Source organism: Rhinopithecus roxellana, chromosome 3 (genome assembly GCF_007565055.1).
Source record: "Rhinopithecus roxellana isolate Shanxi Qingling chromosome 3, ASM756505v1, whole genome shotgun sequence".
NCBI classification, from domain to species: Eukaryota; Metazoa; Chordata; class Mammalia; order Primates; family Cercopithecidae; genus Rhinopithecus; species Rhinopithecus roxellana.
Window position 1 is genome coordinate 113,676,925 of NC_044551.1, and position 25,664 is coordinate 113,702,588.

Genomic DNA, 25,664 nt, shown 5'->3' on the forward strand with positions numbered 1-25,664 from the left:
TTTCTGAAACCTTGGTGGGCTGAATCTCTCAATGCCTCTTTTCTTAGCGCTATGGTCTCTGAGAACAGGAAATACAATAACTCAACTTATAATTTTAAAGGCCTTAATTTTAGAGCCAAAAAATGGTCCCACAGACTCTGGTCTCATCATCTAAGAAATCCGATACTCCATTCTATGGGTATAAATATATGTGTGTGTGTGTGTGTGAGTGTGTGTGATTTGAAGTTTACTGATTCTTACAGTTTAATATCAGGTTCTTCTGTTAAGTTCAAGTTCAATTAAATTATTTACATGTACTTAAAAATAGGATCCATTTTGCAACTCTATTTCTCTAAAAGTAGCATCAACTCTTCCCTTTTCTAACTGTATATGTACACCAAAAGATGTCTAGAATGATGTCCACCTAATGATAATCACGATTATTTCTGTGTGGTATGATTTTGGGGTAAACTTTGCTGTCATCTATATATTTTCCTATATTGCTTGAGGGTTTTTTAATATAGCTTTTTTATTTTAAAATAGTGATAAACTACAGTAAGTTGGAAAATTAGCACATAGTGCACCATGTGCCTTTCACTTGGCATCTCCCTATGGTAACAACTTAAGCAACTAGGGTAACATGGCAAAACCGGAAACCGCCATTGGTACAGTGCAAACTGCAGACTGTATTCAGATTTCACCAGTTTTTCCATGCACTCATTTGTGCTGTTACTCCACCTTAACTCTACATATTCCTTTGTAGCCCTGCTTGAGGGGTGGGGTTGGGTAAGGAGCATATTGAACTTGACAGGAGTAAACACACACCAGCTTTGAAAAGCCACACTGTCTGTCATTGGCCAGAAGTAACCTCATCCTTCCAAAATTATTGGTAGTGATGTGACTAAGCTGGCCATTTGTTAAGTATTTAGCGATTTTGTCATTGGTAGTTTGAAATCAGCTGTGGTGAAATAATTACCTCGAAGAAATCTGCAGAGTATAAATCAAGTCCCCGCCCTCGCGTCCTAGATCCTGTTTACCAACACAACACGCTTGGTACGACATTTACAGGTTGTCCTGGTTAATCCCCGTTCCCCATGTGCCTCTCATCTGGGTCTCTCAGTAAAACATAATTTCCTAGTAGGGCATTCCCTTATCATACATGATGCTTTTTTTCCCCTCAGGGTTGCCAAATAGAGCAGCTAAATAATTTAATAAAAAGGCAAGGTTTCTGTTAATGGATTCTAATATCTTATTATATGATCCTTCTGGGTAAATTACCTCCATTTTGCCAAGGGACTTCCTGGAATATAGATACATATTTAACTCCAAGAGGACATTTGAGGATGTGTGTGTGTTTGTGGGGGTAGCGATTGGGTAGAATCCTTTCAGCCCTCTCAGTTCCCACCAAGCAGGCAGCTGTTGATCTCATGCACACTCAGGGGACTTCACTCCTCCTGGTCCTGTCACTTTCCTTCTAGAAATGCAGCGACTCACTGAGTCCCTTCTGTTGAGGCAGATCATGGGAACTGGGAAAAGAACCTTGGTTTAAACTTGAAAAGGAAGTAAAAAACCACAGGGATTCTTTGCGGATAACAGCGTGGATTCACAAGCTTCTACATAGTGAAGCACCATATCCTTTTGTCTTTAATGAAAAATACAGAACAGTGAAAAAGAGGGAACTGAGCTATGTTCCCTCTTAATCCTTAGTAGGTTAATTGTAACAGAAAAAGAGGAAAACAAAAACAAAACAAAACGTTCCTATTCTCTATCCTCCCCTTGTCTAAAGGTGTTGCTAACATTTAATAGACATGTGTAGATGAGCTCTTGCATGTGTAGCCTATTCCAGGTGTAGCCTATTCCAGGTGTAGCCTATTCCAGGTGCGTGGAGGAATACTAAAGACATTTATTAAAGACATTTATGTTAAAGGCATTTATGTTTGGAGACAAAATCACACTGGCAGCATAATAGTGAAATGAACATAAGCTTTGGAATCAGATCTGAGTTCAGATTCTGACTTGGCCACTTATTGGCTGAATAAACCTGGGCAAGTTACTAAACTTTTATGTGTTACTTTCCTCCTTAGTAAATGCAAATTTGTTAGGAGCATGAATGGTAATGACTGGGTTTCTATCCTGTACCAGGCATTTTATGTATATTTTAAATAATGTTTTAATTTAATTTAATTTAATTCAATCCTTACCATAAGCCCAGATTGTATTATTTTTATTTTATGGATGAGAAAATTGAGCCTCAGAGATGTTCATTAAGTTGATCAAGGTCACATAGCTAATGGGAAACAGAGCTGGGATTCAAACATAGTATTCTAAAGCCTATAACTTCAGACCACTCTAGAGGCCATATAGCAAATTTTAAAATACATGAAAAAATTTTTATACATTGTAGGGGCTCAGTCATTGTTATATTGTTATTTATTTAATATATAGTGAATTATATGTTAGTTATACTGATAATTATATTAAGATATATTATATAGGATTATATAATAAGCATTAATTATTATTAGTAGTAGTATTTTTTGAGACGGAGTCTCGCTGTATCACCCAGGCTCAAGTGCAGTGGTGCAATCTTGGCTCACTGTAACCTCTGTCTCCCGGGTTCAACTGATCCTCGTGCCTCAGTCCCCCAGATAGCTGGGACTACAGGTGCCCACCATCATACCCAGTTTATTTTTGTATTTTTAGTGTAGACAGGTGTTTCACCATGTTGGCCGGGCTGGTCTCGAACTCCTGACCTTAAGTGATCTGCCCTCCTCGGCCTCCCAAAGTACTGGGATTACAGGTGTGAGCTACCTTGCCCGGCTGGATTATATAACATAAATTAATTAAATGAAATAATTATATTGCTATTTTTAGGGGAAGTTCACTAAACTGGAAGTCAGATGATCTGATCCAGGTCTTGGCTCAACCATTTAGTAGCTCCGCCAATAGGCAAATCACTTACACAGTATTCTCTCTCTCTTTTTTTGAGATGGAGTTTTCACTCTTTCACCCAGGCTGGAGTGCAATGGAGCGATCTCGGCTCACTTCAACCTCCACCTCCCGGGTTCAAGCAATTCTCTGGCTTCAGCTTCCTGAGTAGCTGGGATTATAAGGCTGCGCCACCACGCCCGGCTAATTTTTGTATTTTTAGTACAGATAGGGTTTTACCACATTGGCCAGGCTGGTCTCAAGCTGACCTTGGGTGGCCCACCAGCCTCAGTCCCCCAAAGTGCTGGGATTACAGGCATGAGCCACCGTACCCATTTTTTTGTTTGTTTCTGTTTTGTTTTTGTTTTTGTTTTGTTGCTCAGGCTGGAGTGCAGTGGTGTGATCTCGGCTCACTGCAACCTCCGCCTCCCGGACTCAAGTAATCTTCCTGCCTCAGCCTCCAGAGTAGCTGGGATTATAGGAGCCTGCCACCATGCCTAGAGACGGGATTTTGCTATGTTGGCCAGGCTGGTCCAGGCTGGGCCAGGCTAGTCTCGAACTCCTGAGCTCAAGGGATCGTCCTGCCTCAGCCTCCCAAAGCGCTGGGTTTACAGGTTGAGCCATGGCGCCTGGCCCACTTACACAGTTTTCTCATTCATACTCAGGCATGCCTGCCACATTGCAGTTGTTCAATAAATATTTGGAAAATACACACACACACACACACACACACAAAACGAATAAAAAATGAACATTCTTAAGGTCCGTTTCAGGTCTTAAAAATGACTCTTGAGATATACACACAAGAAAAATTAAACAACTGATGATCAAATGAAAAGTTAATTGTCAGTGATGTCTGAGAGGCGCCCCAAACCACAGCTGGTTTTCTACAGCGACCCCCTGTGGTGTCGGTGAGTACTGCGAGGGCTAACTATTGCAGTGCCTGGTTCTTGGCATTTTTGCCTGAGATTTGTTTGTTCTTCCTCTACGACCTGTTAACCCAATCCTGAACAGAAAGATTTTTTTCTTTGGCTATTTAAATAAATCACTGCTTATTTACTTAACGTCGCAATGCTCTTGGTGAAGATGTTTTGTTAGCTGTTTTAGAGAGCACCAGGAGTCAGGGGAGAATGATGAAGGCAGGGTGTCTGGGGTAAAAAACATCCTTTCATGCTCTTGTCCTTTCAGGCTTTATACGCTCATATTATCTTTCTGCCCTTTATCCCTTTATACTAACAGGTGAATTGAACAACATAATTAATAAAGGTGTGATTTATTGAGCCTTTACTATATAGCATACACTGCAACTTTTTGTGTGAATCCTGTTACATATCTTATTTAATTTTCTCAACAGCCTGATAAGGTAAATGGTGTTATTATCCCATTTGGGAGGAGATTTAAAATGCTCAAGTCGCTTTTTCAATGACACATACCTAGTGGCAGAGATAGAATTAGGACCCAGTTCGTATGTCTCCTATATACATACTGCCTCTTGTAACAGAGTAGAAAGAAAAATAGATCAGAAGGAGTAAAAGCCAGCATCACTGGATCTCTGCTTTATTTCCATTTGTAACTAAAATAAAATTAAAGCACCTGGCTTATTTTGAATGGCGCTTTCCCATAGCAGCCTCTAAAAACTGAAGAGGTACAGCACTAAGAAGGAGGGATACTTAGTCAATTACCGAGTGACCTATAAAATGCCATTTATGGTTAGGAATGGCAGACTAATGAAATAAAAGCTTATCTAGCTAATGTTTTGTAAGAACAAAAAGAAATTATTGCTCTTTTTTTCATTCTTGGGATTCTTGGGAGGTAACTTTTTTTAAATTGTCTTTTTTTCCTCTAAAAATCCCTTTAAGAAACATAAAATGTTCTGGCAAAAATATTTAAAACATTAACAGTATTATTTAAAAAAAAAATCAAGGTCATCCACACAATGGGAAAACTCTAGACACAATAACATACCTTCGCTTGTCTGTTCTCTGGGGAAAACTCGTTTCAGAGGTGGGGAATTAGGGAGTGGGTCTGATGAACTGCCTTGACTTCTTTTGTCTGGTGTCTGAGCAAGTATGAAAGTATTTGGAGGTCGCTAAGTTTCCCTGGGTCTTTGTGTTTGGAAATGAATTTGCTGCCTGCGGCGAAGACAGCAATCCAGCCTCCCTGAAATAAGGAGAGGCTACAAAACTCGAGATAGTGAACGATCATGCCAGAGGAATGGGCAAAGCAATGCTTATGTTTAGGTTATTACTTTCATATGGATGTGGGGAATCGAAACGCAAAACTAAGGGGCATCAAAAATATCACATAAAATCAGCTTTAGTTTCCTTGAGCTCACACTTTTTTCCCTGGACTTTTGGAAAAATGCTACCCTCATGTGGTCAGACAGTAGAGTACAGAAAAACAGAGAGCTTTGACCAGGAAAATAAGATGAAATTGAACAGGGAATGTGGTGATCTATTTGTAAATGTTTTCTGAAGAGCTTATGGCATATCAAAAAAACTCATTCAGAAAAGAACGAAAGAAAGAAAAAAAGGAACAGCAGAAAGAAAGAAAAGAATAACAAAGCGAATGAAAAACTGAGAATAACAACAAAATTACTTTCCGATAAAATGGCCCAGTTAACCTATTTCCACTTTCATGGGGCCTTCTCTGAGCATTCAAACAAGAAGTGATTCCTCCCTCCTCAATTCAATACATAAACACTAGAATTAGAATAATATATCAAGACACTGCTGGGTGCTAGGACCTGTGCTAGGTGCTGGGAATGAAAAGCTGAAAAAAGAGTATCTCTTCCCTCAAATAACTTAGATTTCATTGGGCATTAAGTGGAAAAGGACAGAACAAGTAACTTTATTTATTTATTTATTTTTGAGACAAAGTTTCCCTCTTGTTACCCAGGCTGGAGTGCAATGGCACGATCTCGGCTCACCGCAACCTCTGCCTCCCGGGTTCAAGCAATTCTCCTGCCTCAGCCTCCCGAGTAGCTGGGATTACAGGCATGCACCACCATGCCTGGCTAATTTTGTATTTTTGGTAGAGACGGGTTTTCTCCATGTTGGTCAGGCCAGTCTCGAACGCCCACCTCAGGTGATCCACCTGCCTCAGCCTCCCAAAGTGTTGGGATTACAGGCGTGAGCCACTGTGCTTGGCCTGTAACTTTAATATACATGGTAAAGAGCTTGATAGGTACACATAAAGTGCAAAAACAAAGGATATTCTGTCCAGCTCTTAAAGAAGATGATGGCTAAGTCTTCAAGTAGGAATAAGATTTAACCAGGTAGCTGGGCATGGTGGCTCACGCCTGTAATCCTAACACTTTGGGAGGCTGAGGAAGGCAGATCACGAGGTCAAGAGTTCGAGACCAGCCTAACAATATGGTGAAACCCCTGTCTCTACTAAAAATACAAGAATTAGCTAAACATGGTGGTGGCACATGCCTGTAATCCCAGCTACTCATGAGGCTGAGGCAGGAGAATAACTTGAACCCAGGAGGTGGAGGTTGCGGTGAGCTGAGATTGTGCCACTGTACTCCAGCCTGGGTGACAGAATGAGACTCCATCTCAAAAAAAAAAAAAAAAAAAAAAAAAAAAAAGATTTATCTAGATTAAAAAATAGGAAAAACATCTCTAGACATAAACAACAGCATATAGCAAAAAAACCACAGCATGAATTTGCCTCAAAGCCTGCATAAATACCAGCTCTTTTGACCCACCAAGGTCTAAGTGTATGTGTGTGTCTGTTTGTGTTGGAGAAGATGGGACAGTGTAACCTGTGTGTGTTGCGGGAAGTGAGGGACCCCGAATGGAGGGACTGGCTGAAGCCGTGGCAGAAGAACATAAATTATGAAGATTTCGTGGACATTTATTGGTTCCCAAAATTAATACTTTTATAATTTCTTACACCTGTCTTTACTGCAATCTCTGAACATAAATTGTGAAGATTTCATAGACATTTATCACTTCCCCAGTCAATACTCTTATAATTTCCTATGCCTGTCTTTAATCTCTTAATCCTGTCATCTTCATAAGCTGAGGATGTATGCCACCTCAGGACCCTGTGATGATTGCATTAACCGTACAAATTGTTTGTAAAACATGTGTATTTGAACAGTATGAAATCAGTGCACCCTGAAAAAGGACAGAATAACAGTGATTTTCAGGAAACAAGGAAAGATAAGCATAAGGTCTGACTTCCTGCAGAATCAGGCAGAATAGAGCCATATTTTTCTTCTTGCAGAAAGCCTATAGACAGATGTGCATGTAGGAAAAATATCACTGAATTCTTTTCCCAGCAAGGAATAGCCCTGGGGAAGGAATGCATTCCTGGGGGTAGGTCTACAGACAGTCGCTCTGGGAGTGTCTGTCTTACTAGGTTGAGATAAGGACTGAAATATGCCCTGGTCTTTGCAGTGCCCTCAGGCTTACTAGGATTGGTAGATTCCAGACTGGTAAATTCTAGTCAGACCGGTTGTCTGCTCTTGAACCCTGTTTCCTGTTAAGATGTTTATCAAGACAATGCATGCACAGTGGGACATAGAACCTCATCAGTAATTCTCATTTTGCCTTGCCTTGTGATCATATTGCCCTTTGAAACATGTCATCTTTGTGACTCACTTCCTGTTTGTAAACCCCCTACCCTTCTGAAATCCCAAATAAAAACTTGCTGGTTTTGTGATGAAGTGATGAAGAATAGAGGATAGACTGGAGAATTAAAATCAATAGGACTTTGGAAGAATTAGTTGTAGAGGGTGAGGGAAAAAAAGGAGATGAGAATTAAGTTCATGAATCCACCATATTTCCATCTAACATCTCACAGTGAGTTGGGGAAGGTAGCAGAAGGTGCAGGTCTGAAATGAAAGATTCACTCAGGATACTTAGTAGCTTGTGATATCCTTATGGCTTTCACATCCTGTGCTGAGTTCTACTTCATTGTTACAGTGTTGTCTGTCTTACTTTACTGTAATGTCACTGAGAGCAAGGACTAAGTCTTCTCTATCTCAATATTCCTTAAAATACATTTTGAAAAATAACTCATTAAGTTATTAAAAATATCATTCTTGAACAAACATGTATCCAAATGTTATATAGCTTGTTAATTAAAGGAACCAGTAGAATGACTGAGCTGGTTCGAGAAGGAATGGAAGAATAGGGAAAGACCTGCTGAAATGAAAGGAAAGCAGTGTGTTAGAAACAAAAGTAGTTAATGTGCTTATAGGACAAAAACTCAATCTTTATTTGCTTGGTTTTATTTTTCTGTCAGCTTGAAAAATGCATCATACCTTACCATTTTTCTATGAATTAGCCTCTACCTTCATAGAATTGTAAAACTTCTGAGCTCTCCTGAATCATCATATTTACTCAATTGGAATATTATAAACTATAGAGAAACTATAGAGACATATACTTCTTATTTGCCTTATGTCTAAGTTTTGAATATTTTTTTCCTACACACATTTCTGTGGTGGCTCTAAGAATATTTAATGTACATTTTTATATTGAATTCGTATCTTATGACTGTATAAAAGAGATTTGAGGTAATGTAAATTAAAGGCAAAATCAAAGCAAAAGAAAGGCAAATATTGACAATAGGATCGATAAAATAAAAAAGGCTGGGTGCAATGGCTCACACCTGTAATCCTTGCACTTCAGGAGTCTGAGGTGGGAGGATTGCTTGAGCCCAGGAGCTCAAGGCTGCAGCAAGCTATGGTTGTATCACTGCACTCCAGCCTGGGCGACAGCTACCAGCACTTTGAGAGGCCGAGGTAGGCAGATCACATGAGGTTGGGAGTTCGACACCAGCCTGACCAACATGCAGAAACCCCATCTCTACTAAAAATACAAAATTAGACGGGCATGGTGGCACATGCCTGCAATGAGCTGAGGCAGGAGAATCACTTGAACCTGGGAGGTGGAGACTGTGGTGAGCCAAGATCGCGCCATTGCACTCCAGCCTGGGCAACAAGAGCGAAACTCCATCTCAAAAAAATAAATAAATACATAAATAACAATAAAATAACAAAGCAAACAGAAAAGATAGATTAGATGCCATGATTAAATATAGATATGTTTTTGCATTTGTAGGCAGTCAGGGCAAAATGGGAACACAGTCAATTTTCTCTTGTTATGAGGGAAGAAAAATCTGGCTCCTGAGGTGGTTGTTACTGTTTTTGTTTTTCTTCTTCTAAATTCTAAAAGAAAGTGTCATGTGGGGCTTCATATAAATGACACAGATGTTGTAGCCCCCTTTTTCAATATATTTATGGTAATTACAGGCACAAATTACCAATGACTATTTGTTATAGAACTTTTTTACCAAAACTTTACTCGATGTTTATAAATATGTGTATGCACAAACATGTTTTGGGTTAAAAACAGTTTTTTTTTTTTTTTTCTCTAGAGGATTTTCAATGAGGCAACAAAGGCTTCACTATTTACTTTTATATTTCATATGTAGCTACAAAGTTGCTTAAATAAAATGAGCATTCTTTATCAGCCATTTGGCACAAATCTTAACCCATGGGGTAGGTAGGAATTTGACTATATCTCTGCACTTCTGCGACTGCACCTGTAGGTCAGAGGCAGGGCTACATCATGAGCTGGTGGGAGGAGTTCCTTTTTGTGGGTTTTGTATGGGCCTAGTAAATGTTTCCTCATCTCACTAGCACTGTGGAAGGAAGTGCCCGCCACCCTTTTTAGCTTCTCCAGAAAACACTGGGGTAATCTTCTCTGGCTCTAGAAGAGGTCAGTTGAGTTGCTGACATAATACACTTGAATTATATACTAAAACTGGAGTTAATCAAAATAGACCTTTTCTTTTATAAAGTGATACAGGATCCCATAGTAACTGCCTATTTTATGGCATGCTGATATGTAAAGTACCTTTGTCATAGAGACTCAATTGTTATAAACCATCATCAAATAATGTAAATTGCGATGTCTTGAGAGTTGGGCCTATGTCTTGTTCTCTGTGTTTAGAATTTGATATAGCTCCTGGCATATAGGTGCTTCCTATGAATGAGTGACAGAACATTGTAACAAACTGATGAGTGACTTTTTTTTTTTTTTCTAATAAAGATGAAGAGGTTACAATTAAAAGAAGAAACCTTCTTAACATGGATCTTATTGAGCCCATTCCAAAATACTAATTTTTCTTTGTTTCTTTGAGCTAGGGCCTTGCTCTGTTGCCCAGGCTGGAGTGCAGTGGCATAATTATAGTTCACTGTAACCTTAAACTACTGGGCTCAAGTGATCCTCCCACCTCAGCCTCTCAAGTACCTGGGAATATCCACACTCACCACCATGCCCAGCAAATTTTTATTTTTTTTAGTAGAGATGAGGGTCTTGCTGTGTTGCCCAGGCTGGTCTCAAACTCCTGGCCTCAAGTGATTCTCCCACCTCAGCCTTCCAAAGCACTGTACTACAAGTGTGAGTTGCAGTATCCTGCTTAATATTACTTTTGATAGTTCTTTATCTTCTTTTTTGTTTGGAGAGTTGGGGGTCTTGCTCTGTTTTCCAGACTAAAGTGCAGTGATGAGATCACTGTAGCCTTAAACTCTTGGCCTCAAGTGATCCTCCTTCCTCAGTCTCCCAGTAGCTCTGACTACAACCAGGTGCCACCATGCCAGGTAATGGCATATAAAAAATTTTTGTAAAAAATTTTTTTAGAAATGGATTCTTGTCATGTTGTTCAGGCTGATCTTGAACTCCTGGCCTCAAGGACACTCCTGCCTTAGCTGCCCAAAGTGCTGAGATTACAGGTGTTAGCTACTGCACCTGGCCTATTTTTCACAATTATTCATGGTGACTTACAAAATTGTACCTCTATTGTATCATATTGGTTTCTTATTTCATTCATGGATACAGGGTTTGTTTCCCACATGAGACTGTAAGCTCTTTGAGGGTAGATCCACACGTACATAGGCCATAGGAATGTGCACATGATCAATGCTTGCGTAACACACACCTGTTAACTTGTTACATCTAGTGGGTCTACAACGTAGAAAAAAAAGGTAGATGGATAGAGTAGGAGAAGTAACATTAAGAATAAGGATGGAAAATAGCAGGCAAGATTCTCTCCCAAAGTATGTTCAGAACAGAGATGCTAATGATGATATTTTTTCCCCCAGGGGTGTAAGTTCTGCGTTGGCTTCCTTATCATAGTGCCCATGGCACATACAGTAACAAATGCAGAGTGGGAAGATGAGAAGAAATCTATTTACTGTCCTTACATTACACTGATAGCCCTGATTTGCCTCACCCTGTTTTTCAAAAGTAGATTAGAGGCCAGGCGTGGTTGCCCATGCCTGTAATCCCCAGCACTTTGGGAAGCTGAGGAGCGTGGATTGCTTGAGCCCAGGAATTCGAGACCAGCCTTACCAACATGACCAAACCCCATATCTACTAAAAAATACAAAAAAATTAGTCGGGTGTGGTGGTGCATGCCTGTAGTCCCAGCTACCGGGGAGGCTGAGGCAGAAGAATCGCTTGAACGTGGGAGGCGGAGGTTGCAGTGAACCAGTGAGCCAAGATCACAGCACTGTACTCCAGCCTGTGCAACAGAGCAAGACTGTCTTAGAAAAAAAAAAAGTGGAATAGGGTTCAGTTAAACAAACAGCTACAAACAATGAAAGATAAAGTTTTAAAAAAATGCAGCTTGTTTTATTTTTATATAAACTAAAACACCAGAGTTCATTGATTCCTATATTAAATACATAAATTATAAAATAACCATTCATAAAACTTTACATACAGTAAGTTGGTTCCAATCTCTACAGTAATACATACAGTACATGTACATATCCGGTGTACTTCAGAGGATCATTCTGGTGAAATCAGTCAATTTTTATTTTCTTTCATCAATAAACAAGCACTGAAGTGATATATGGAGTCATGCTAATGAGATGGACAGAAAGAACCCCAATTGAGGCAGTTGATTGAATGAAAGCTCTGTGAAATTGGACCCTTGGCTACATTAACACAGTAAACACCTGGGGAATTATGTATTCAAACACATTAACTCTATACTTGAGTCCCCAAAGTATTGGATCTTGAAGGTTAAAACATGCATGAACCCTGTTGAGATGGAATTTTTAGCCAATAAAGATACAGGACTTTTGGCTAATATTAATACTGTCGATTGTGCTGAGCTTTCTGTTGCTCTTTCAAAAAAAAAAAAAATCAACCAACTAACCAAACAAATAAAAAAACCTATTTGCTGGTTTATGGGCCTGGATAATTGAAAAACCAAGTAGTCTCTGCCTTAGTCAACAGTTGGAAACAATAGTAGTAAAGAGAAGGTGGGGTAAAGGAGAGAAGAGGTAGTCAAGGACGGGAAGAGTTCAAACACTAAATGCTCAACAAAAACATGAGTTTCCAGCAGCAGCAGCAGCAGAAAAAACCTTTCTTGAAGCCTTGCATCCTAGAACAGAAGTACACGTTTAGTAAGCGCTCACACTACCGTACTATGTACAGAATATATTTGTGCATATATTTACCTCACGTATTTATAAAAATGTTTGGATTTTGTTCTGCCTCATTGTGGGAAGTTGCTATGGTTAATAGGGGGGATAGGCACAGTCTGTGAGATGTCAGTCAAATAGAAGTGTTGCTACTAACAGATGCTGGGGATCTGCTTTTGGTTGGAAAATTGCATCATCCATTCTTCAGTAAGTTCATGGGGTCTTGACTGTAAGCAAAATTGGGCTCAAAGTTGTTTAACCTTACTGTTCTCACCCTACATAACTTTGCATGTAACAAGGACGAAAATATAAGCATGGGTACAAAGACCTTAATGCAGAAAAAACCAAAACAAAAACAGGAACCCTCACCAAATCAACCACGTGTACCTCTGACACATTAGTTTGAATATAGCAAATTATAATCCTATTTTTGCTACATTGCCCTATAAGTATATCTGCAGTAATTTTCTTCCTCTCGCTCTTTTTTTTTGAGATGAGGTCTTACCGTGTTGCCCAGGCTGTTATCAAACTCCTGGGTCCAAGCTATCCTCCCACCTTAGCCTTCTGAGGAGCTATCTTTAGGAATTTTGATTACACATTGGACTTGGACTCTCAGCAACAGATTTATTTAGGAAGAACTAAACCACCAAACGGAAGACAGTAAAGGATTGTGAATCTGCCCTGCCCCATTCTGAAATGGAATCATAGAATTTGGCACTTGAAGAGGCTTTACAGGGATTAGCTCCAACCTTCCATTATGTCTGAATCCTCCTGCCAATATGCCTGAAATGAACTCTCGATATAGTACATTATATAGCAATGACAAGGCAGTAGAACATAATGGCAGCTTTCTCACCTAAGATCTAGAAGTCTGCTTAAATAGGGGCTTAGGTCCATATTGGAAGCATAAACTCATGGCATAAACAGTCATCTAAGATTTGCTTTGATTACTTATCATTCAAAAGTCATCTTGAACTTTTTCAACATAATAGATAAAGCTAAATTTGTGAAGTGATAGAATTAAACTGCCAAAAGCTGTCATTAAATTACCAAAACACTGTTATGAAAATTTCACAAAAGGCAACAAGCAATGCGACTCCCAAACTACAGAGCAAATTTCTATGCTGTATGTGTGTATGTGTGTGTGTGTGTGTGTGTGTGTGTGTATTCTGTGCCACTCTTTGACAGACTGAAATAATGCAATTAAATATTTTAAAAATAAAATGTCTATGCTGTCCATCTATCTTGATGTAATATAACACAGATGATCCAATTATTTAAACATCAACACAAAACCAATGAATATTCTTTTTACAGTTTCTACAAAAACCTAAGCAGGTTAAAAAGACGTGCTTAATTTTAAAACAATGAACTTGTGAATTACGTTAAAGCAAACATAAGAATTACACAATGGGTTTACAAGAAAATTGGACAATCAATGGACAAAAAGGAACAAGTTTGCCAGAGATTTGTTTAAAATTTAAAGCAAAGTTGAAATAAAATACTGTAGCAAAAAATATTTGGCAAACTTTATTTCTCCTATTACTAGTAGAGAACACGTTTCCTCTCTACCTAAGTGATAACCCAGGCCTTCTATATCAGCTCTACCTTATTGACTTGGGAAGACACATACGACCTTTATGAGCAGTTATTTGTGGGGCAAAAAAAAAAAAAAAAAAAAAAAAAAAAAAAAAAAAATTAAAGCAAGATTCCACCCCTAAAACCTGTTGGCAATAATTTAATTTATATGGCATAAGTCAGAAGGGATGTCATTTTTTTCAGCAAATTCTATTTCCTAAAAGTAGGGAGGCATTAAAAAAAAAGTTTGACATTCAATTTAGTGATAGATGCTTTTTAAGTATGATAGGTGAAGAGAGTCTCTCCATGTTTTTCCCCTTTCATGAAATTTTTCTATCCTGAATAACTATTTAAACTGGGGCTTTTATTTATCTCAAATTATCTTTAGTAGTCAGTTATGTTTATTTTCCAGGGTATGAATATTTTATTAAGAAAAATTAAGTTAATGAACCCTGAAGAATGCTGTTCTGACTGCTGCACACTCATTAGCCAAATGCATTTAGATAGTACAGATGCAGAAGTGGAGCCACAGGAAATTTCACTGTTATTGATAACTTTATTTATTTCTATTTATTATTATTTATTTTTGCTATTGCTGAACATCCTATCCAAGGGAAGTATTCATTTAAACGTGGTCCATTTCCATGGACCCATGAGTGATTGGAACATACATCCACAATTTTGCTGATGCTTTTATAATTGTGAAAATGGATAATAGAGAGATGTATCTATTGAAATATTTAGACTTTATTTAAGGATATATTAATTTTGAGGCTCATGAGCAAGACTTGGTAAAACTTACAGTTCAGCCTATAGTCTAGAGAAATTTGCTAATCTCTTGGATCTTAAGCAAAAAGAAAGAAAAAACAAACCTTCTTTTGCGTGACTCTAAACACATCTAAAACTGCTTGGACAATCATCCTAGCTGTTGTTTTCATGTGATTTACAGCACATAAGCCGATGAGGCATATAAACCATACCACATTTGCAAATATTTCCACTCATTTAGAAATAGCTTGTTCATGGAAATAAATTTTGACTTACAAATTTCTTGGTGGGTGGGAAAACAAAATTAAGAGAAGGAAGGTGTGTGTTGGAGCAGATGGAATATAGATTTACTCATATGGGCCCTGGAACAGAAAATGAAGAGAAATGGAAAAGTCTTAGATATGTGAGAGTAATTTATCCTCTTCCATATTTTCTGACTCAAGTTTGCTAGGGTTGGGTCACCAACATTGTAGAGGCACCCTCTTTCACATTTTTTGCCTAATGAGCCTATGGCTCATATTTAATCTTGAACCTACCTAGTTGAATAAAGAATCCAGCAGGAGGCCAGGCATGGTGGCTCATGTCTGTAATCCTAGCACTTTGGGAGGCTGAGGCAGGCAGATCGCTTGAGGTCAGGAATTCGAGACCAGCCTGATCAGCATAGTGAAACCTCGTCTCTACTAAAAATACAAAAATTAGCCAGGTGTGGTGGTGTTCACCTGTAATTCCAGCTACTAGGGAGGTTGAGGCAGGAGAATACTTGAACCTGGGAGGCAGAGCTTGCAGTGAGCCAAGATCGTGCCAATGCACTCCAGCCTGGGCAACAGAGCAAGACTCCATCTCAAAAAACAAAACAAAACAACAACAAAAAAGAATCCAGTAGGATAGTCTGTTTTGTATCTTCCCAGTAGGACATGTCATCTGACTTGCCTCCAGAATAAAAGATTATCAAGCTAATTATGTGATACTGTCAGTTTGCTCCAAGTCTTTGTTTGATGATTGGCTCTCCTGTGATAAAAGTGGAGTTCTGTATGATGGCATGCATATGCAATCAAGAGAGCTGGGAGATGCTTATCATATAAATGACAAACTCTTCTGTCTTGTTCAATAGCATGAGATGATCTGTTTGCTATAGATTATTAAAGATCCTGGTTTTGAATCTCTCAATTTTTATTGCTAATAATGTCCCAAGTAGCTTGATAAGTAAGCTTCAGTGCTATAGTGCTTAAATTTAACCAAACCGAAGCACTATTTTATTACATGAGGGAATTTTTTTGTCAACAACACAAGAAAGTCAAATAATACAGCACTTGTAATAATTACAAAGCACATTGTGCTACTTTAAGCACCCCTTGTTCTAAAATTGCAAATAAAACTTTATGAAAAAGCATTTTAACCCCATTTTGCAGATGAGGAAACTGAGGCACAGAGAGGTTAAGTGACTGGGCCAAAGATACCTGGGTCAGCAGTAAATGTAAGAACAAAAAGTGGGACCCCAGCATTCTAGTTTTTATTGTACATTCTTCAGTTATTGTTCTGGCTTCGCAAATGCCAGTGCTAAAACTGAAGGATGATACTGAACCCACATATGGAAAGATTTGTATAGCGTTTCATAGAAAGAGTTTCTGGCTCCCTACACATATTCTCTATGCATGGGAATTCTAGCCCCATAAATAAAACTTGGAAAATTTGAAAAATTGAGGTTGTTCTGTTATCTACAGTAAATGAGGTGTAAAATTAATTTTTCAGGAACATATATTTGCTCTCAGAGATGAATCCAAGACTCAGTAATACACAACTTAGGAAAAGTACCAGTCTTCTAATTGTCTCTGGTAGAAAATGACCTTGTCAGTAACATAATGTTATTTCTATATAAAAAAGTAGAGCTATCTTGTTGCTGTCATCTGTCTGGGAAAAAAATATTATCACTCTAAACAAGAAGAGGTCAGAATGCTCTAGGCATATAAGGATTCTTTGAAAAATAATAGTTTAGTTTAATATTCACATCTCTGTGGCAAACCCGACTCTTGGTAGAAATTTACTCATTGATTCTGTTGTGTTTTTGCCCAAATCATAGATAGCATATTCATTTGCAGGCAATTTTAAGCAGCCATTTGAAAACCAGTATTTTGGAAATGAAAGATTCAGAGATGCTCTCTGGCCCATGTTCCCTATAGATGTTGGCGTTCTAAACAGAACTACGTCAGGGAGCATGTGATTTACAGTATCATCTTCTTAGTTTTCAATATGAATGAGATCAGTCCGTTGTTGATGGAGGGATGCAGATGTGAGAGTAGGACAAGGAAGCATCGGATCTGCTTTTATTTCACATGTTACATTCGCCCAGGTCCTTTGACTTGGTTACCAGTTTTGTTATGGTCACTGTGATCCACTTCTCATCTGTCGTCTGTGGAATGAATTCCACAAGCTCCACCTTTTGCAGAAAAACAAAAAACAAGAGTGTTTTTCTTCCCATTCACGATGCGGAGGTCTCTGTTCCTGAGTTTAAAACAATCATAAAGACAGAAAAGCAAATCCCTGTAGTAAGAAACCAGACTTTTCAAATGAAACATTTTATTGTAAATAGCTCTTCATAGGTATTCCTCGTGCTTCACTCCCCACCCACCCTTGTTTTTTTGTTTGTTTGTTTTGATCTTTTAAAATGTTTATTATCAGGACTAGTGTTTCCATGGGGTGTGGTGTTACATTAAAATGACCCCCCTGCACAGCAGGGGTTGAATGTTTCATTGTAACTTTGGTTCCATGCCCAAGACACATCTTTGCTTGATCTGCTGAAACTAGTTCCGTTGCTGAACTTTTTCTTTACACAATATATGTTTATAGTTCTTCTCTTCTGATTTGACATTTACATGTTTCATTAAATGCAGCATATATTGTAGATTTTCAACAGAGTTGTGTAGGAACTGTCAAGTAAGAAACCTTGAATAATGGCTTTAAAATACACAGTTGTAGTCCTGGCTACAGGGTAGTTCTTAGCTTTTGATCTCCCTCTCACTGGTGTAAACAATTTTGCCATCTTTGAAGGTTTAGAAGCATTTGTCTTTCTGGGATCTTATCCATGTTTTCGGTTACTCTGTAAAACAGAGGAAAAAAATTATTTATATGTCATTTTTATTAATAGCTGAATCATAAAAAACAAACTTTAAAAAAAGACACACATTTTTTATTCTTTACCACTGCTTTGATGTGTGTGATCTTATGCAAGTTACATCTCTAAGCTCAGTTACTTTAATTTTAAGTGAGAAAATAGAAGTCTGTATTTCAAAGGTTGTTGCAACACAATGCATATAAAACTATTAATGGTTCTTGTCTCAGAGTGAGTTGCCTGAAATATTATTATCATTACTGCCTTTTCTCTAAGGTCTTCCAAGGTGATAGCTTAAGAAGTTAAATTGAGAGGCCGAGACGGGCGGATCACAAGGTCAGGAGATCGAGACCATCCTGGCTAACACGGTGAAACCCCGTCTCTACTAAAAAAAAAAAAATACAAAAAACTAGCCGGGCGAGGTGGCAGCGCCTGTAGTCCCAGTTACTCGGGAGGCTGAGGCAGGAGAATGGCGTGAACCTGGGAGGCAGAGCTTGCAGTGAGCTGAGATCCGGCCACTGCACTCCAGCCCGGGCGACAGAGCAAGACTCCGTCTCAAAAAAAAAAAAAAAAAAAAAAAAAAAAAAAAAAAAAAAAAAAAAAAAAAAGAAGTTAAATTGAATCATCATGCCCCAACATATCCATTTAAGATGTTATTTTATTTTTGAAACTTATTTTAGATTCAGAAGGTAAATGTGCAGGTTGGTTACATGGATATATTTCATGATGCAGAAGTCTGGGCTTCTGTTGAACCCATCACACAAAAGTGAACATAGTCCCCAATAGGTAGTTTTTCAAACCCTGCCACTTCTCTGCCTCCCACTTTTGGAGTCTCCAGTAGCTACTGTTTCTGCAATATGTTATTTTAATAGCAGACCTGTCTATTCCCTTCAGTGACTTAATTCTTTGTCACATTTCCTCCCCAACAAAATTGTAGCCATTGGCAAGTTGTGTCCACCTAAAGTCCTGACTGAAGAACTCCCTGGGAGTCAGGACCTAAAGTCCTGACTGAAGAACTCCACCTAAAGTCCTGACTGAAGAACTCCCTGGGAATTCTTCCACACAGGTTTCTCGGTTGGCCCAGAGATGTCCCTGAAAAGGTGCTACTCTGAGGATGCGCCAGCCAGGACTCCTAGCCCTGTTCCTCTGTAAGTCCATATGTCTGAGTTTTCACTTGTGTAGAAGTCTAGGTCGTAATGCTGTCTTCCAATGAAAGTCAGAAATAGCACAGAAGATGTGCTATGAGGATGTGCTTTCATGTGCTACTTAAGGGAATGACCTTTAGGGTCTGAACAACATGGATAGAGAAAATGGGATTTCTATTTTCTTGCTGTATGCCCAAAGATGAATTATTTAACTTCTCTATATCTTCATCTATCTCTATATCTTCATATATCTCAATCTCTTCATCTATAAAATAAGGACACTGATTCTGTAGAAGGACTTTACTATTACTCCAGAAATGTTAAATCCAAAGTTAAATGTTAAAACCACAATCCAAAGTGGAGAAAAAGGAGGCACTTAGTACCCCAAGGATACTTCTAGTCTATCAACCAGAGGCAACTTAAAGATCCAAAGAAATTCCTGCCATGAAGGCATATTTACGGAGCCATTTTGCTCCCAAGACAAGGTTAGACTGGGATGAAAGAGTGACAGAGTCACAGAGGAGAACCCGTGGGAAGGAAGTACAGTGGTCGGGGAGAGATCACACTGAGGGAATGAGGAGGTACAAAGAGGCATAAAGAGATTGATGGTGGAGTCACAGAGGCACACTTGCCTTCTATTACTTAGACATAGAGTTTCTCATCTTCCCTTGCCTATATGTGAGCAGAGAACTGAACAGTAATGACAGGGCAGAGACAGGGGCCACAGCATAGTTGTCTCCTTGTCCCATACTTCATCAAAAAGCTACCTCCTCAGCAAAAAGCTGTGGGTTGTACCACCAACGATGGGAGCCAGTGAGACAGTGGAAGAGGCTGGGCCTTGGCCAGACTGGGAATAGTGCAGTGGGGCATCCTCTGCACAGCCTTCTGAAGAATTCACACACATGTTGCCCAGAATGGCCAGCCTTTGGTCACCTCTCATAGAAAAGATATCAAGTGTTGGACAATAGTAGCCAGAGAAACATCTGCAATCACTGTCAAAAGAGTTGAAAGGGATAATACTTTTCCCTCTTCTTCCTCCCTGCTCTTCAGAACAGCTGAGCCTTGATGAGGAAGAGAAGAGGAAGAGATCTCTTAGAGTCAGACCCTGAACTACAGCTCCATGGAGGTACTTGGCTCATGCCTAAGATAGGATAAGGGAAGAAATGAGAATAAAACAGAATCTGAAATTGAACTTTTAAACTGGGTTAAGACTTTTGAGGCTTGAAAGTGACTGAGAATTTGGGGGACTCGCCTATTATTTAATTAAAAGATGAAAGAGGGAAATAAGACAGAGCCTGAGTGAAGAAAGCTATGATTTGAGAAAATAGATCAAGATCAAGAGATCAAGAGATCAAATAGATCAAGATCATATTTACAGTCTACTGGGATGGAAGCCCCAAATAACTAGTTAGAAATATAACATTCTCCTGTTCCACGGTAAAGAAGAGAGTTGATCTGTATATATATAAAAAATTCTTCAGGGATGTATTTTTGTTTGTGTGTTTTTAAATATAGAATATACAAACACAAAAAGTCTTTAACTTGCAAACTTTCAATGTATAGTGTATCAAAGATTAAATCCTATATATTGTGTCAAAGCATGTATGCATCATTTCCACCTATCACAGCTGAGGTATGGCCCCTCATTTAAGTAAACACATGTTGGTTTTGGAAACCAATGGACTTACAGGCAGTCCAGGCAGTCTCCTAGAATGTTGTTTCTATGAATTAAGAAGTACTTGTAAAAGGAACTATTATTTCTATAGTAAAGCCAGATTTATTCAAATTAGCATTCTGAATTATTGCAGTTACCCAGTGGGTAACAGGAGTTCTTTTTAACAGGTTGCTTAACAGTGCTGCACTTTAGTTTCCTCATCTGTGGAAAACAGCAATTGCCGCTATCATTTTGGAGACTTTACTGCAGGCTACAAATTCATTTTTTTTTTCTTTCTGATACAGGGTATTGCTTTGTTGCTTAGGCTGGAGTGCAGTGGTGCAATCTTGTCTCATTGCAGTATCAACCTCTGGGGCTTAAGCCATCCTTGCACTTCAGCCTCCCAAGTAGCTGCTACTATAGGTACGTGCCCCATGCCCAGCTAGTTTTTATATTTTTATAGAGATAGGGTTTTGCCATGTTTCCCAGGTTGGTCTTAAACTCCTGTGCTCAAGTGATCCACCTGCCTCAGCTTCCCAAAGTGCTGTGATTACAGAGCCACTGTGCCCAGCTAATGCCACAAACTCCAAGTCTTGAGTATGGTGATGTCACTTCTGACTGGTGGTTGTAGCATCTGTAAGGGCACCACCATTTAACCAGTTACACCCTCCAGGAACACAAGGGCCATGTCTGACACCTTCCACTCCTCTCCCTTTATATGCAATTTATCATAAAGTATTCAATAAATGGTAGCTATTGTTATTACCTCCACAATACAGATGAGGACACTGAGACTGAAGATTATTAAATAATTGGTCCATAACAATCCTGGTAGGGAAGACATAATAATACTGCATGAAATGTAACTGAAGCTGGAGGATCAGGGAAGACTTCCCTGATTTTCCACTGAGGTGGGAAGGATGAATGGGTATCAACCATTTAATCATGATGTGGGAAATGTGGTGCAGGAAGATGGAAGCACATCTTGAAAGGCATGATTCAAGACAGAATGCTTGGTATGTCTACAAACTTGACTTTCAATGAGCCTTTCTATGTGCCAACTACTAAACTAATTGCTTTACCTGTATCATATTACACAATCCTCAGAAAAACAGTGGGTGCTATTACTTGCCAGTTTTTTCATATTAGGAAATTAATGTTTGGAGAGTGCTATATTTTGAATGTTGTGTCCCCTCCAAAATTCATGTTGAAACTTAATCCCCAGTGCAAGAGTATTAACAGGTGAGGCTTTTAGGAGGTTATTAGGCCATGAGTGCAGAATGGATGAGGGATTAGTGCCTTATGAAAGAGCTGGAGAGAACTAACTTAGGCTCTTTTGCCCCTCTGTCCCTTCTGTCCTGTGACACAGCTTTGCCCCCTCCAGGGGATGCAACAACAAGACGCCATCTTGGAAGTAGAGACCAGGCCATCACCAGATATCAAACCTGCTGGTGTCTTGATCTTCAACTTCCAGCCTCCAGAATGGTGAGAAATACATTACTATTACTTATAAATTACCTAGTCTCAGGTATTTTGTTATAATAGCACAAATGGACTAACACAGAGAGTTATAACAGTCTCTATTATGCAGGATTGTTGTAAGTATTACATAAAATGATAAATATAAATGTACTTTTTGAACTGTCAAGCAAGATACCGTCTCCTTCTTCCTTATTGAAATATCATTAATATTATTTTAAAAGTATTTATTGATTGTTGACTACGTGCTAGACACTGTTGATTATGTGCTAGGTATTTGGTATACAAAACTGAACAAAATTATATGGTCATTATCCTCACAAAGCTTATTTACAATGAGAAAGAGAGACATTAATTAAAAATATATATATATATATATATATTTCCCCAATGTATGCAAAATTTGTTCAGAAAGGAAGTTGAGAAAGATGTCCTTGTGGGAATCACAACTGAATTGAGATCCGAAGGATAGGTGAGTAGTAGGTGTTTACTAGTTAAAGCAGAAGGGAAGCATTCTGTGCACCAAGGCAGCTTGGGCAAACCCTGTGGAAGACAGGAAGGCATGTGGTTCATTAACAGAAACTGGAGCAACAGGAAGCCTGAGAGATTGCCCGTATGGTTAGACCATGCAGGGTTTTGTTGGCCAAGTTAAAAAATTCAAATTTGATCTTTTTTTTTTTTTTTAAACTTGTTATCAGTAGATTGGTTGAAGGAACTTGATCCTAATAGTGATGTTTTCCTAGGAGGGGGTCAAGGTAAGGTTTGCCTTTCTAAAAGCTGACTCTAACTGCTGTGTGGAGAATGAGTTATAAGAATGTCTATAGTGGAAGCACTGAGCCCAGTTAGTGGGCTATTTCAGCTACAGAGGAGGGGATAATATATTTGTTTATGTTCTCTTTCCTTTGTCAATGCATTCTTTAAGGTAGTCTTCAAATGGTATATAAAAAAACAAATCGAATATGAGTTATCTTTGTAAGATATGACAATGCTCTTCATGGCTTTGATCTAACATATCCCAGATCTGCTTTCCTATTCATTTTCCAAGCTATTCATTCATCCATCTGCCTCTCAGTTCATCTGTCAATCTGAAATTTATTCTGCACCTAGGATAGATAAGGTACTGTTATAGACACTAAAAATACAAAGATGAATAAAACATAACTCCTACCCTATGCTTTATTAGTACAATTTGTGAGACAAATAGGGAAACAATTTATATATGACTGGATAAAGCTAATGGATACATTTACACAAAAAGGAATTACTAACTGGCATATAATGAGTCATCTTATAGGCCTTCCTTATCCATATAAAAACTAAAGAGTAAAATTTTCCTACTAATACTTTATTTGTTTATTTATTTTTTTTGGGGCGGGGAGCAGAGTCTTACTCTGTCACCCAGGCTGAAGTGTAGTGGTACAATCTTGTCTCACTGCAGCCTCTGCCTCCCAGGTTCTAAGTGATTCTCCTGCCTTAGCCTCCCAAGTAGCTGAGATTAGAGGCATGGGCCACCACACCTGGCTAATTTTTGTATTTTGTTTTTGGTAGAGATGGGATTTCATCATGTTGGCTAGGCTGGTCTCGAACTCCTGACCTCAGGTGATCCACCTGCCTCAGACTCCCAAAGTGCTGGGATTACAGGAGTGAGCCCCCACGCCTGGCTGATCTTACTAATACTTTAAATGATGAATATAATAGAGACTGGTCATGTGGCCATTTGTTTTCCCCAGGCTGAGTAAATGTTTGCACATTTTAGCAAGTATTTAATTTTTCTTAAGTTTTTTCATTAGAACAATAACACAGTATTATGTGCCTTTTAACATTTTTTATGTTACTAGACAGGAAGTAAAAATATTGGGCTGTCAAGTTCAAAAATGTATAGTTAACACTGGAGAAATATCATTAAAAATTATATATATATATATATATATATATATCCAAACACATGTAAAATTTGTTCAGTGGGGGACAGTAAAAATGAGCTAGACCAGTGTATGTGGATAAAGAATCATGATCACCTGTTCTCTGGTCCTCCCAACTTCATAATGAGCAAAACGGGTGCTGTCATGTTCTTCATTAATTCATCCCTGCTCAGAAGAGGAGGATTTTCAATGGGTCATTGCAACCTGGGTGTAGCAACTAATCTGGTGATAGCTATTTTTGTATTCCTCTCATTTTTTTCTCTCCTTTGTCTCCCTGTGTAACCATGTAATATGAAACAATGAGTAGTTGCTATGGCTTAAATGTGTTTCCCACAAAGCATGTGTTAGAAACTTAATCCCTAATGCAACAGTGTGGGGAGTTGGAGCCTGATGAGAAGCCATGAAGGTGGAGTGAATGTCTAATAACTCCAGGTCCTTCGTCCTTTGGACTCCGGGACCTGTACCAGCAGCCTCCTGGGGCTCTCAAGCCTTTGGCCTTTGACTGAGAGTTACACCTCTGGCTTCCTTGGTTCTTGGGTCTTTTTTTTTTTTTTTCTTTATTTTTTGAGATGGAGTCTCATTCTGTTGCCCAGACTGAAATGCAATGGTGCGATCTCAGCTCACTGCAACCTCCACCTCCCAGGTTCAAGTGATTCTCCTGCCTTAGCCTCCCCAGTAGCTGGGACTACAGGTGCCCGCCACCACGCCTGGCTAATTTTTTTATTTTTAGTAGAGACGGGGTTTCATCATATTGGCCAGGCTGGTCTTGAACTCCTGACCTTGTGATCTGCCAGTCTTGGCCTCCCAAAGTGCTGGGATTACAGGCGTGAGCCACCAGTGGTTCTTGGGTTTCTGATTTGAACAGAGCCATGTTACTTCTCTGGTTCTCCAGTGTGCAGATGGCTTACCATGGGACTTCTCCACCACCATAACCAGGTGAGTGAATTCTCCTAATAAAGCCCCTCTCATTTTCATCTATCTGTCTATCTATCTATCTATCTATCTATCTATCTATCTATCTATCTATGCTATTGGTTACCTCTCTGGAAAAAGCTAACACATTGATATGCTATTCCTTTGGAAAACCAGAATGCATAGCCAGATAATATCTTCTGGAACTACTTGGAGTCCCCTTGTTTAAAGTAAAAGTTCTAATACAATCCATGCAGTTATTTAGTCAGCCAACACTGAGTCCAGAAAGGGTGCCTTCTAGAGAGCGCTCAATGGTTTGTATATCATTACTTACAATAATGACTTAGGCAATTACTAAAAGAAAAGAAGTAGGAGTCACTCCATTTTAAGGAGGACTTTGTAATTTAAGCTAGTCTTGGGTTTATGAACAGAATACAAATCACTAATTCAGTATGGAAAAAAACGTATGGTAATTTGCAGTAAGCTTTCACTACCTACCAATAAACAAGCACTTTTTCCCTTGCTTATTTCTATTTCTCTCTTGCCAACTTTGGAGACATGAGTAGCATTAATCAGTTTTCAGTGATGTTTTATTCCCTAATATTATTTAAAGCCAGATTATTCCCTGAGAAGAGGAGATGAAAAAGCAACTACTTGCTTGGGTTTAGGTTGTAAACTACTTGGCAGTACTAGAGGTTATAATTTTGAATTTAGTGTAATTTTGTATACTAGAATA

General features: G+C 38.8%; 2 protein-coding genes across 7 annotated transcripts in view; one reads left to right on the forward strand and one right to left on the reverse strand.

Annotated features, from left to right (window-relative positions):
• LOC104678155 overlaps positions 1–25,664 on the forward strand; it is a 109,238-nt gene that overhangs the window by 13,774 nt on the left and 69,800 nt on the right. Inside the window, exons 2-3 of the mRNA XM_010383373.2 lie at positions 20,921–21,038; positions 22,000–22,100. Of these exons, the coding sequence (XP_010381675.1) occupies positions 20,921–21,038; positions 22,000–22,100 (219 nt within the window). The remainder of the gene's footprint in view (positions 1–20,920; positions 21,039–21,999; positions 22,101–25,664) is intronic.
• JAKMIP2 (janus kinase and microtubule interacting protein 2) overlaps positions 17,265–25,664 on the reverse strand; it is a 201,811-nt gene continuing 193,411 nt past the window's right edge. For 5 of the 6 annotated variants that reach the window (XM_010383376.2, XM_030927962.1, XM_010383377.2 and 2 more), the window contains one exon: positions 17,268–17,804. Coding sequence is in view for 1 of the 6 variants with exons in the window: in XM_010383375.2 (XP_010381677.2) it covers positions 17,784–17,804 (21 nt within the window). In the remaining 5 variants the exon portion in view is untranslated. Of the gene's footprint in view, positions 17,805–25,664 lie in introns of all 6 variants that reach the window. The other variant, XM_010383375.2, reaches the window with a different exon arrangement.